The 13,390-nt window shown below is 43.8% G+C and overlaps 1 protein-coding gene across 1 annotated transcript in view; it reads left to right on the top strand.

Annotated features, from left to right (window-relative positions):
* Positions 1 to 13,390, top strand: part of NEDD1 (NEDD1 gamma-tubulin ring complex targeting factor) — a 56,557-nt gene that overhangs the window by 18,394 nt on the left and 24,773 nt on the right. The window contains exons 6-8 of the mRNA XM_059726341.1: positions 9,837 to 10,066; positions 10,534 to 10,735; positions 12,905 to 13,097. Of these exons, the coding sequence (XP_059582324.1) occupies positions 9,837 to 10,066; positions 10,534 to 10,735; positions 12,905 to 13,097 (625 nt within the window). The remainder of the gene's footprint in view (positions 1 to 9,836; positions 10,067 to 10,533; positions 10,736 to 12,904; positions 13,098 to 13,390) is intronic.

Below are 13,390 nucleotides of genomic sequence, written 5' to 3'. Positions count from 1 at the left end.
AACAGCTTATGTTATGCGTGCTGAGTAGATTTACAGGCTGCCTGGGGAGTGGACAGAATCATCACTTCTGCTATAGCTGTAACTCCTTCCTGGGTCACATTTCCTAAGTACCAGTGAGTTTGTGCATTGACAGCTCTGCTGCTGCAACTCTTACTTCAGTCTTCTCTGCTGGCATTGAGCTGGCAGTGAACTTATCTTTTATGCCTACTGTCAAACAAGTGTAATTTAATGAAGAACATCTTTTGGATAAGTGTTTGTGTTTTTAGGGGAAAATACAGTCTTTTTAAGCATTGTGTTAGAGGAATGGCATGTAAAATTATAAGAGCATTTCAGTTTCTATCGTGCCTTTGCATCATTTATCTGTCACTTAATTGCAGGAAAATTGTCCCCCAACAATCAGTTTTCTCTTAACAGCCATCCAGCTGTGTAATTATAGTTGTCGTAGTTAGGCTATATATGGGGCTCATTTTGGGGGTTATATTGGACAATAATTAATGCATCTGATGAAGCAAGCTTTAGTGGCTGTGTGTATCACAGAGAGAGAGAGAGAAATAGCACAATCTCTTTTGGTTAGTCTATAAGGTGCAAATCTATCTTGCCTTCTTCGATAATTAATGGACAATGTGTTGTCGTTAGGACCATAATGATGAAAATGGGAAGCATGGATCTGAGTCACTGACAGGCTGCTAGAAAACCTACAGGTTGGTTGCACTGTACAGAAGTCTTTTCAATGGATGCCATATCTGTAAACTTTTAGCTGGTGTTTGTTCAAATATACTTTAATTTTACACTGAGGATAGATCATATTGCTTTTCTAGATGAACCTGACTGAATGCCTGAGGGTGATCAGCATAGTGGATAGCAACCTCCATGATAGATTAAATCAAGATATCTATTGTGAGGCCAGACAGTATCTTTAGGATAACTGGATATGTTCCAAGTACTAAATTAAAATAATTGCCTGCATAGAGCTAGTATTCTCTCTCGCTAAGGGGGCTATAAAATTTCCTAATGAGGTACTCTCGTTGGTTGCTGCGTTTAATGTAAAAATGGAATTGCTTGGGAATTATGTAACACGATGGCAATTTAAATGTTCCAGTTTATCTGCATAATTCGTATCCTTCAGAATACGTTTGCTCTAATATACTTACTTATCTAGTTTTATTTTTAGTTTGAATTTTTAATTGGGGCATTTAGAGACTTGGAAAATTTAATTTGTACAGATACCTAAAGCTTTTGTGGTGCTTTTAGAGATCAAAAAATACAGACCCTACCTCAACAGGTTTTATTGTAAGGGCCCAATCCTGTAAGGGTAAACTTTATCAGGTAAACAGTGTTTGTGCTCTTGATCCTGGTGCTGGCTCTTCGGCTTTATAAGGGTCACCTATCCTTAGTCATATCTTTCTTGCAGTTGGCTAAGCAATGTGCTTGGAGTATGTGAGGCCACACTAAACTTATAAAAGCAGCTTGTCTTTGTCTGATTCACCATAATGGAATGTAGTCTCATTGCCAGATTATTTCTGTGAGTGTACAGGCTCTAGACTTGATGGAGTCTCTCATCATCATTCAATAGTACGAACAATTTGTATTTCATCTGAGAATTGTCCTATTTTCTGTTAATTGATCTTGACTTCACACATCTATATGCTTTATTAGTGTTAAGCCCTTGCACCAGGCTGTATGTAGACCGCCTAATCCCAAGTCTTTACTGTTAATATTTCATTAAGGCCACTAGATTTTTATCTGTTTGCTGTTGTGAGAATGTATTGCAGTCTGTTTTGAAAGAAAATGTTTGTTCAGGTCTTGATTGCCTAGGACTATTCTCCTAGCAACAGGGTTTAGTTTAGCTGTTTAAACAGCTGGTTAATTTGTGAAGCTGTGTGGTGGCTTCCATTCTTTTTATATAGTGAAAAAAGTCCATGGCTGCAGAGCTCACAATTAATGTACTTTATTTTTTTGACTCGTAGCATCTCTAAAGGAATATGAAAGGCTAGTATATTCAGTAGTATTGTATGATTGTGTAAGGTCAATCAATGACTTAAGAATTGTTTGGGGTTTTGAGGTGATTTTTTTTGTCTTCATTTCTTTTATCCACCATGTATCCTGCAAATTACTATATTTGCTTGAATACAAGGTGAGGTTCCCCCCATGTTGGCATGTAGGGGAAAAAACCTCTTGTCTTATAATTGCATACAACAAAATCTTACTAAATATATTGTGGAAACCAACTATGAAGTCAATTTAAATGCAGCCAACACTGAGCATGACTGTAAAACACATGGCCCATATTGGACAAACACACTGATGGAAACATACCGCAAGAATAGGTTGTTCTGAATCAGACGTATAGTAGTGCCTATTGAGCACAGCGTGGCATAGTCCCCCACACCACTGACTTTTCTTCCAGTCACGGTGAGCCACAACATTCACCCAGAATCCATCTCTTAGCATTCTCTCAGTCTGCTGTATATGATTAGTATGGCCCTGCCTCCCATGAGGTGAAGCTGGACCAGGTTGCCCTGCACCTCATCTGCATATACATTTTTGGAGGATCCAAGAACACGTGGTTCCAGTCATGAATGGGGATAATTAACACGTGTATCCTTTGTGGGGGGTATTTGAAGTATGCACACATACTGAGCTGTGGGGTCACCATGACTTACAATGCTGTTGACTCTCCTGGTGCTGAGCTCATGTGTAAATCATGAGCCTTTGGCTTTGGACTAATATGCATAGTTTGTACTACATATAAGTAGATGCCAAAGTGCTCAAAAGTGTGTATATGGACTACCTGTGCTAAAACTTGCAGCAGTTTCAGGGGGGAAAAAAGGTAATGAGAATCAATTCTGGATGAACTAAGTGCCTGTGTAGCAGAGGTGCACTGATATATTGGTGCCATATTGGATTGGCACCAATAAAAGGAAAATTAACATTATCGGCTATTGGCTTTTTTTGGCTGGTGTAGCTGATAATGTTACTGATAAATATAATGTGCCTTCTGCCTGGGGCCCCGGATGCTGCGTGCTTGCATGCAACTGCAGCATGCACGTGGCCAGGAATGCAGCCAGGCAGCATGGAGAGCAGTATCCTGCAGGTAAGTCTGTGGAGGGGAAAGGGTGTGAGGGGGGCAGATCGAGGCCCCCACAGGGAGGGAGGGAGCGGGCCTGGGGGTGCTGCCCAACCAGGGCAGTGAATAGGACCTGGGGCAGGGCAGGGCGGCTTGTTCAGGGGCCGCCAGGTGGGGAGTGGCTCCCTGCTGCTGCATGCACCCACGGGGGAAGGATGGGGAGGCATATGCCCTCCCAGATATATGCCTGGGACAGATGTGGGCTGCCCGCTGTGGGCTTGGGGGGTCTTCACTTTACTGCCTTTGCCCTGGGGGCCCCATGCTGGCTGCACACCCCCTGCCCGCCTGGTGGCAGTAAGGGCAGAAAGTTGTGCCTTCTGCTGCTGGGCGGGCAGGGGATGTGCAGCTGATGCAAAGCCTCCAGGGCAAAGGCAGCAGGGCAGAAAGCCCTGAGCCCACAGCAAGCAGCCAGCATCTGTCCTTGCCCCGCTCAGCTCTGCTCTTGTTAGAAGCATCCCTGCGCTTAAATATGGTGGTGATGGGACTTGAACTAAAGTTCATTCAGTGAGCTTTAGTTCAAGTGCCCTTGCTGCCATTTCTAAGTGTCAGGACACTGATCCTGTGGATGAGCCACCCACGGCTCTCTCCCACTCCCCGCCGCAGCCCCGGGTCCCATTCACCTCCCTGGCTGGGCAGTGCCCCCTGCCCCTGCTCCACTCCCTTCCTCCACCATGGGGGCCTCATTCTCTCTCTTCCCATTCCCCTTCCCTTCCACAGACTTTCCTGCAGGGTGCTGATCTCCACACTGCCCAGCTGCATTCATGTAAAATGGTTATGGGATCAGTATTGGCCAATATGGCTGGTTAATAATTAGCTATCAACATCACCCAGGAATCTTTATTGGTGCACCCCTACTGGATAGTAAATGCAAATTGCTACAGCCATGTTTAATTTCAAGGTTATTATTTTCAAATACGCTCCTCACTTCCATGTGCTCAGGGAGAGCAGGGTCTGACAGCAAGGAGGGGAAGGGGCTGCCAGGGGAAAATGTTCGGGTGACGTAGAAAATGAAGGGCTACCTGACCCCTCCCTCCATTTACTTTGCCTGATGTAGCAGTGGGAGGGGGACAACTTCAAGGCAAACCTCCAATAATTAGATTCTATACCTGGAAAATTATGGAAAATGTATATATTTTCCACACATAGAATCTAATTATTGCAGGGGGGGTTGTCATGTAATCAGGATTTTCTATTCAAGTAAATATGGTATGTTGCTTTTTTCTTCTAAGGCTAGCTAATTTTGAGCGGTGGGTATATGTGGTTTTTTGTTTGTTTGTTTGTTTTTTTAAATCTGTACACTAAAGTCTGTGTTGTGGTTAAATTCTTTTTTTGTAGCGGCTCATGAGGCAACATTTTTATTAGGTATGTTCCAAGTTCAGCCATCTTGGCATGGATGTTACAGATGCTTGGGCTTGAACGACCATTTCCTCCACAGGGACAGTCTGCTTCAGTCATAGTTATGGCACAGTGACCATATCTGTAGAGTATTTCATTGTGCATGGTTGCTGATCCAGCACCTTGCACTAGTAATACATTTCTACAAGCCTTCCATGCAAGTTAGTTGGGGGTTGCATCTACCCAGACACTGCTACTTAAGCTTTCAGTCTTGGTTCTTGCATTTTTCTTCCCATGCATACTACCTGCAGAAAGTTTGGTAGGTGAAGCTCTCTGGTATTTTATAATTCAGGGTAGCTCTGACAGACTGTGACAGGGTTAGGCTGACCTGCGCTGCTGGGCATCACTACTCCACAGTTGTGCTGTACTGAGGCTGCCTGTATGTGCCTGTGCTCGGGTGGGGGCCAGTTCACGGACTTGTGCTTTACCCCCCTCCTGGGTTGGGTTGGTCACAATCCCTAATGCTAGGAGCAGATCGCGGCTGTGTCATCATCCTGTGATTTCAATCCCAGTCCTGGCTGTGGCCAGCGCACATAACTTCTGGTGGCAGCCATCTGGGTACTGCTCTGCTCCCCCACTTCCAGTGGCTTCTCCTCCTCCTGCTGCACCATTCCTGGCAGCAGGTAACGTGGGGAAGCTGTGGGGATGTGTGCAGGGCAATCGAATGTCCAGCCAAGTGGGGGAAAGCTGCAGCTGAGTAGCTCCTGCCTTGGTGCACGGGCCTTCAGCTCCCAATCAACCATCTTCAACCCACTCAGCTGCTCACGGGTGGCTGCTCATCGCACCGGGCAGACAGAGTGGGTGGAATGTGTCTGGGATCTGGAGTCCTACACACTGAGGCAGGAGCTGCCCAGCTGCAGCTTTCTTGACACCTGCCACTCCATGTGGCTGGGCATCTGCTGCCCAGCAAGTGTCCTCACAACTGCCACTGATGCTGCTTCCCAGTGCTACCTGCTGTCTGCAGTTGTGCTGCATCCACACTGGGAGCAGGAGGAATTGCTGCTGGAGAAGGGGGGAGCCAGGCAGTACCTGGGTAGCTGCATCCACACTGGAAGCAGCCCTGTTGGGAAGCTGTGCACACTGGCTGGGGCCATCGGTGGGAATGGGAGGAAGTGTGGTGTGGGCTTCTGTGGGTGGGAGTGGACAGGGCTCAGCCCCATGCATAGCGCTGTGGGGGCAGCTGCGCACTGGATCCAATCAGTTGGTGGCCAGATCTGGCCCACGGGCCGTATTTTGCCCACCGAAGTATAAACTTTATTTATTTATTATTCATTGTAGTTCAGACAAGGCCTTTACTTTTTTTTTCCCCTAAAGAATTGGGTATCAAAATTGTGTTGCTAAACATGACTTTCCACATAGAAACTATTCTGCTGGTTTCTCAGCAGTTGTGAAAATTACTTACCTATTTTTTAGAAGCCTATACAAGCACCTGGCCCTCAACTCAGCAATTTCATTTTATCACATGCAAAACCTTGAGCTTGTGATTAATTCCATTGACTTGCATGTTAACCATGTGTTTAAGTAGCTTCATATATTTCAGGCCCAATAAGCTCCTTAAGGGGGCTAGCCCCCTTAAAAGGCTTATCTGGCCTGAAATATATGAAGCTACTTAAACACATGGTTAACATGTAAGTCAATGGAATTATGTATGACTTTATCTGACTTCCTACATTAAACAGGTCACACAGATTTAGGCCATGTGGCAAATATATCAAGGCTGCAACTCCTTGTTTTAAGTTGAGTTCAAGTGTATCTTTTTTAGATAGATGCTTAATTTTTATTTAAAGATTTCAACTGGAGGAGAATCCACCACATACCTAACTAAATTATTTGAAATGCTAATTACCATTGTTCTTAAAACACCTTCTTTGTAGCTGTTAGTTCTTTTCCTTCCTGAATGAAAGATCCTTTTACTATCAGGGCTGAATTGGGGTCCCAGTTCTTAAAATCTTGATAGTAAAATTATTTACATTCTATGCCACCATCTAAGAATATGAGCAGCAAGATGGTTAATGAAGTGCTTTGCTGATCACCACAAATTGTTACACCTTGGATAGGAAACAAAAAATTCCTGCTTAGATAACTTATAGCTGGGGTGGGTAAAATACAGCCTGTGGGCTGGATCCAGCCTGGTAGACCATTCTATCTGGCCTGTGGGGCCCCTCCAAAAACAAGTTTGCCAGCCTGCAGTTGCCCCTCTGAAAGCCAGCGGGAGGTGGACTTTCAGAGGTTGCGTGCCATTGGACCAGGTGGGCTCTATGCTTCCATCTCCACGGGGCTCCTGGCACTCCAACTGGGAGCCTCGTGTGGAGGCACTGAGTGTGATGGCACATGACTAGACAGACGTGGAGTTGGGGAGGGGACCTCATGCCTGCAGTGCTGGGAGCCCCATGTACTGGCATGGAGCCAGCCCAGCCGGCCTGATTGGTGCACGGCTCCTGGAAGGAGAGCCAGGAGTTGCACATGACAGCATGGAGCCTGCCCAGCCTGATGGTGCATGTGGGTGTCAGGTGGGGAGTGGTGTGGTTTGTAGGTGGATGTGGCCCCACCCACCACACATCTTCCCTCCCTCATAGTACACAGGCCCCACTGGCAGCAGCAGCAGCAAGCAGCAGGCCTTCAGGGTGCTTATGGCTCATGGCAGGCAGAGCCCCCTGGTGGCACACAGCTCATACTGAATCTTGGGAGCTGCATGTGGCAGCAAGGAGCCTGCTTGGCCCGGGCCACTGGCACATGCCTTTGAGACAGACTAGGCTAGCTCTGTGCCAGCACGTGGGGCTTCCAGCACTGCAGACAGGTCCCATGTGTCATTGGGTTGGGCAACCTCCATGCCTCCACGTGAGGCTTCCAGCACTCCAGAGGAAGGACTTCCGGTTGCAAAGGTCAGGGTTTAGGAGTTGGGACTTCCAGGCCCAAGATGGCAAGCAAGGGGTGTGACACCTGTTAAGGGGCAGGGCTATCCTTGCAGCCCCTGAGAGTTTACTAGAAGTCATTAAGCAGCTCTCCAGCCAAACAATTGCCCACCCCTGACTTATAGGCTCCTATAAGGAGCCAAATATCGATTGTACCACCTTGATAAGCCAACGTGGGCATCATTTTAGCGAATTCAGTGAAGACTTTGGCTTGGAGTGTGTCTTCTCCAGTGCCATGATAAAAATCTGTAGTGCATCCTCTTTTGGAATGCTGTGCATGGTATTTGACACCCTGTCTTAGGGTGGAGATCATGTACTTGGATAAAGTTAAGAAAAGGGTGGTTATGGGTAGGAAAAAGGGAGATGGAAAAGACTGAAATTGTGTATGGGAGAAGGGAAATGAGTAAGACAGGAACTGAAAAGGCTATATAAAATTATAAATATTAGACAAGGTCCGTTGGAGGCTTCTCTCCTCCCTTGTTTCTGATCACAAGAACAAGACATTTAATGTAATGGGAGGATTGGCAAATGCAAAACCAACTAAAGGAAGTGCTTTCTTAGGCCATTTGTACACGTCACAAAATTGACCTTTTAAAGCGGCTTAATGTCCTTTTGTACTGCTTAATGGTGCAGCTGTTTGCACTTGTTGGTGGCGTAATGCGCTTTAATGGTGGACTGTTTGCATGTCTCGGTGGCGTAATGCATGTTAAATGACTTGGGACGCAGCAAAATAAAACATCTGTTAGGTGGTTTGGTTTGCCATGGAGGGAAGCACCGGGCCCCATGCATCTAAGGGGCTGTACAGCAGCGGCAGCCTGTGCAGGCAGACTCCACTGAAGGCGGGAAAAAAAGAAAGCGGCAAGCCTGATCCTTTTTTTTTATTTATTTTCCTCCCTGGAGCCTGTCTGCCTGTGCAGGGGCCTGGTGCTTCCCTCTGCAGCTGTGGTGCCCTCTGGGGCAACTTAGGCCGAGTGCTTGTGGGCAGGTGCTGCCTGGGGGGCGCTGCTGCGGAGGGAAGCACCCCCCAGGCAGCTCAGGGACTGCTTGGCCTGCTGGCAGCTTGTCCTCCCCTCCCCACCACTGGAGAGGCAGGTAAGGGTCAGGCCAGACACGTCAGGGGGGTTTACTTTTCCCTAAATTGAAGCAGTGTTTTTAAAGACCCACTGCTTCAATTTAGGGAGAATTAAACCGAAGTAAACTCCTGTGGTGTGTACAAATGCCCTTACACAATATGTAATTACACAGTAGATATCTTTGTAACTGGATATTGTTGAGGCCAAAAACTGAGCTAGCCTGTGAAGGGGATTAGACATTTATATGGGTAACAAGTCATATTAGTTATTGTTAACAGAAAGTATTAGAAAGGAGATAAACCCCTGATGCATCATATCTTAGGTTTGGTATTTCCTACTTCTCAATGTTTTGCTTTGCAATGCAAACACTTTTTTAATGACCCCCCCCCCCCCCCCCCGATTTTAATTTCTCTTTGTTTTAACATTAAAACCATATAGTTGAATCTGGAATGTCCTTTATTGTACTTTTAACCTTTGAACCTACTATTAATTTGACTAATCAATCTCCACAGATAGCCCAGCCATCATCGGTGTAGGTACACAAAACAGCAATGAATCAACATCTCGCAATGTTAGAGATAGTATATATACATATTAATATACATTCTGAAGCAGGTGGTGCATGTGACCTTCACCTGCTTTCTTCATAGTCAGGCATTCAGCCTTGAGGTTCCTGTGGCAGAGGGGGAAACTTTGCAAACAAAATGAAAATATGAGAACTGACTATATTTTGATGTTTGATTTTTCTCTTGTCTTGGGCACAATGGGGGCATTGTAAATATCATTGAACATAACTAGTAAAACCTGTACTTGACTCTTCTCTCTTTTTAAGGCTCTAAATCCTGCATGATAATCCCGTAGTTATAATTTCTTCTTCATCATAATGCTTTACCAAATAACCCAGCATCCCTGGAATCTAGCTATTAATCAATGAAAGGGAATTACAAGTGTCATAGTCTTGGTTGGAGAGCAGTTAGTAAAATAGTACTGCTTTTCACTTGTGTAAGACAGTCTCCCAGGATGAGCTGATGCTTTTTAGGTTAAGTTTAAGATACGAGCCTTTAAAAAAAAAAATCCCTTTCATCATAAAGGAGTATTTGCTTAAAATCAAGGAACTCTTCCCAGGAGTTTCTGTTGTTGCTGCCTTGGCCCTTATTTTCTGAATGGAATCTAAGCCAATCAGCATATCAACCAGAAAATAATTTCTACCCTGCTTTTGTGCTCCTATAGCAGATAAGGCCTAATAATTTAGACTTGTTTACCCCTAATTTAATATATAGTATGAATTTGAGAATTATTGTATTTCATTATGTACATTTGTGTTTGCAGCCTATTCGACACTTGGAATATTCTTCTTTTAAGAAGTCCTTATTGGGCAGCGTCTCTGACAGTGGAACTGTAACTTTGTGGGATGTGAATGGTCAAATCCCCTGCCATAATTTTGAAAACGTTCATAAAGCTCCAAGCTCAGAAATCTGCTTTTCTCCAGTCAATGAGTTGCTATTTATAACCATAGGTTTGGATAAGAGGATCATTCTCTATGATACTTCAAGTAAAAAGTGAGTCAAGTAACTTGTTTATAAACATTTTTTATCAGTGGATCTCCAGTAGATTGTAAATTCAGAGAAGTCTGTGATCGAGTGATTTAAAGAAGCTGTTAGTTTTGAATTCAGATCATGTCCAGAATATGTGTGGGTAGAATGTTCTAGAAAGGGAGTGATTATACTCCATTAATAGCCCTTTATTTAGGAAAAGTGCAATATCTTGGTAATATGGAATACATACATGTACTAGAGGCCTGCTCTAATATCCATTGAAGTACGAGGTGTTTTTTATTGATTTCAATGGATGTTTGAGCAAGTCCTAGGAGAGAAGTTAATTTACAGACTAGTAGCTGAATTACCAAAGCCTGCATGTATGTAACTCGCTGTATTTTTTTTCAATGCCATTATTTTAACCATGTCAATAGCAAGTTGCTTATAGTTTCTTCACATATATTTTTTTTTTTTTTTTTCTCTCTATGAAGACTGCTGAGAACTCTAGTAGCTGAAGCTCCTCTGACAGCAATAGACTTCATGCCTGATGGTACTACTTTGGCTGTTGGATCTTCCCGTGGAAAGATCTACCATTATGATTTAAGGAAGTTGACATCGCCAGTAAAAACAGTTGGTGCTCACAAAACATCTGTGAAGTGTTTAAGCCTGCAGTTCAGTAGTACTTTTTCTAAGGTAAAACATTTGTTTTCTTGTGGCTCTTAATTAGGGTAATAAAAAGGAATCACATCCTTAGAACCTACAAAAGAAATGTTTATACTTTTAATTTTGCATATATAATGGATGCCAAAAATGGGAATTGATATAGCAAGAGGAACTGAAGCAATTGGACAGTGTCCAGAATGTGTTTTTAGTGCAGTTTCAGTAATCAGGGGTGGGTTATTTTTCTGGGGTTTTTTTTTTTCCTTTGGGTTTTTTGTTTGTTTGTTTGTTTGTTTGTTTGTTTTTACAGGAAACTGTTCTCTGCTTTTCTAGTTCTCAAATGGTAAAGCTAGTGTAATTTAGTTTTCAACTTCTTGTGTGTGCCTATATTACTGTCACAGATCAGAACATGTCATGCTTTGTATCAGTTTGCAGTTTCTTTTAAGTACATCTTTCCTAGGAGTTTCTCATGGCTTTACCATTTGGACCGATCCCTAGACTTTAGCACCCATGGGTTTGTTTTTTCCAGTGCCAATTTGACTTGGCCCTTGCTGGAATCTTTTGTCTTGGGAGCTTAACCAGGAAGTTTGCAATGGCACAGTTCAGTCTCTTCATGACAAAGTAGGATTTAATGGTCAACAGGAGCACAGTAGCTAGAGGTACTGGTCAAAACAAGGAAGGCCTACATGTATGAACGTTAGAATCTTTTGCAGGTTTTGAATAAGTTCCCCTCAGCCTAGCCACTTATCTTTTTGGATTGGAAGACTTAGCCCCTTTGGCTATCTCTTTTCTTCTATCAGAGACTTGCTTCCAGCTTCAGCTGCTGCTCAGTCCCCTATTTTCTCTCTAGACTGGAGTCTTTAACTGTTTATGGTGCAGATCGACATAGCACTTCAATCAGTTTAGATACAGTTTAACTCTCACGTGTCCAGACATACAAGCCAGCTTAGAACTGTTTATGCCTCCTGAACTGTTTCAAAATATACCCGGATAATTAAGTATTATTTTTAATTGGTTCTCTGTGAACCGTTTTAGTGTTATGCGAGATCACTAGGCTTTCTGCAGTTAGTGTGTGGTCAGTCCTCCAGGCATCCCACGCTGCACTGCTCCTCGCCTCCCCTCAACTCCTGCTCAGCAACTGGCAACTTTGGTACACAGCCAGAGCTCTACTACACCAGTCTCTGTTGCCTGCAGTGTCCCTAGCTGGAGCTTCTGGGAGCAGCTTTCTGCTGTTTTTAAAGAGCTGGCCCATTTCTTTCCACTGGTGGCAACGGAGTCCTTGGGCAGCCTCCCAGAGCCTGCACTCCAAATTGGCCTGGGATGCACTTGCCCTGGTCGTTTTACAAGAATTGAAGTAAATTAATTAGTGACTTCAGGGGTTTGGGGGTGGGTGGGTGTGTACGTATGTGTGCATGTGGAAAGTACTCTTTAAAAGCCATAAAAGCTCTTGCAGCTCCATAGCCAGGTCCTAAGAACTCAGAGCAGGGATCCAGGTAGTTCCACTGTCTTACACAAAAACCTAGGCACTCCCAGTCAGGGTACCATCCATAGATTTCTGTAAAGTGCTTTATTGAGCCTAGTGCTAGTGAGAAGGGGAAGCAGAAAATTGCAGTTGGGCTGGGTACTCGCTAGCGCCCCATTATTGGTGGTTCAACAGCACCACAGTGCCCTTAGCAGTATACATGTGGACACATCTGCCCTGATACAATTGAGTACCAGTTTCCTATCAGTCATGTTCTTGGAACAGTTCAAGTGTTATGTTTATCCGCACCCTTAGTGCCCCCCTGATTCTAGGCTTGAACCAGGGAAAAAGTATATCTGCTACTTTGAGTGGAGCCAGGCAGGGGGACAATTAATAGACTCCCGCTTTAAGAATCCTTGTCTTAATTTCTGGAGGTATCCTAACTTGCATTGTTTCATTTCCTGTTTCTTTCCCCTCAGCGACTTTTGATTTTAATTCCATGTAGTTAGAATAATATCAAGCAGTTAAACTGGTGCATATATTGCTATGTTCAGGACACTTTTCAGAACTGCTTTAAGATTTCTTAATCTTCTAAACTTACTTCTAAACAGCATCTTGGGTTTAAATCTATTTTAGACAAATCTTGATATTTTAATATCTTGTGAAATGTATCCATATTTTAAGCAGAAAGAATTTAAATGAAAGCACTAGTAATTTTTTTAATTCTTTATTTTTTTCAGTCCAGCCTTAGTAAAGGTGCTTCAAGTAAGACCACATCCAAAAGAGCAGATGTCAAAACAGGTAGTAGCCTTGGAGGAATTCAGAATGCTGGGATCATTAAAACTTCTTCTTCTAATACACCAGCTACAGTTTTACCACAGCCTACCTCAACAGCTGAGAGCAAAGGAGCAGATATCATTCAGGATAAAGCAGGTAAAGGATCAAGTTCCTCTTTGTTTAAGAATATTCTGAGCTTGTGGAAAAAGATGTTGGAGCAAAACTTTGTATGCTGACCATCACTGCAGTGGGAAAGTTCAGAGGAAAAAGGATTTGTCATTACTTCATAATAAGTCATATGGGTGTGTAAATATATCTAGCAAAGTCATTCCAAAAGGCCATTTCACTGTCTTCCTACATTTTCTTGACTTATTTAATGCCTTCTAACAGCTGAAATGAATGAGGAAATGGACTACAAACAACAGCTTCGCTTGTTACCTAACCTTAAT

This window comes from Alligator mississippiensis, chromosome 4 (assembly GCF_030867095.1).
Source record: "Alligator mississippiensis isolate rAllMis1 chromosome 4, rAllMis1, whole genome shotgun sequence".
Classification (NCBI taxonomy): domain Eukaryota; kingdom Metazoa; phylum Chordata; order Crocodylia; family Alligatoridae; genus Alligator; species Alligator mississippiensis.
Note: the sequence above shows the minus strand (reverse complement) of the source record. Positions and strands in the feature narration are given on the sequence as shown.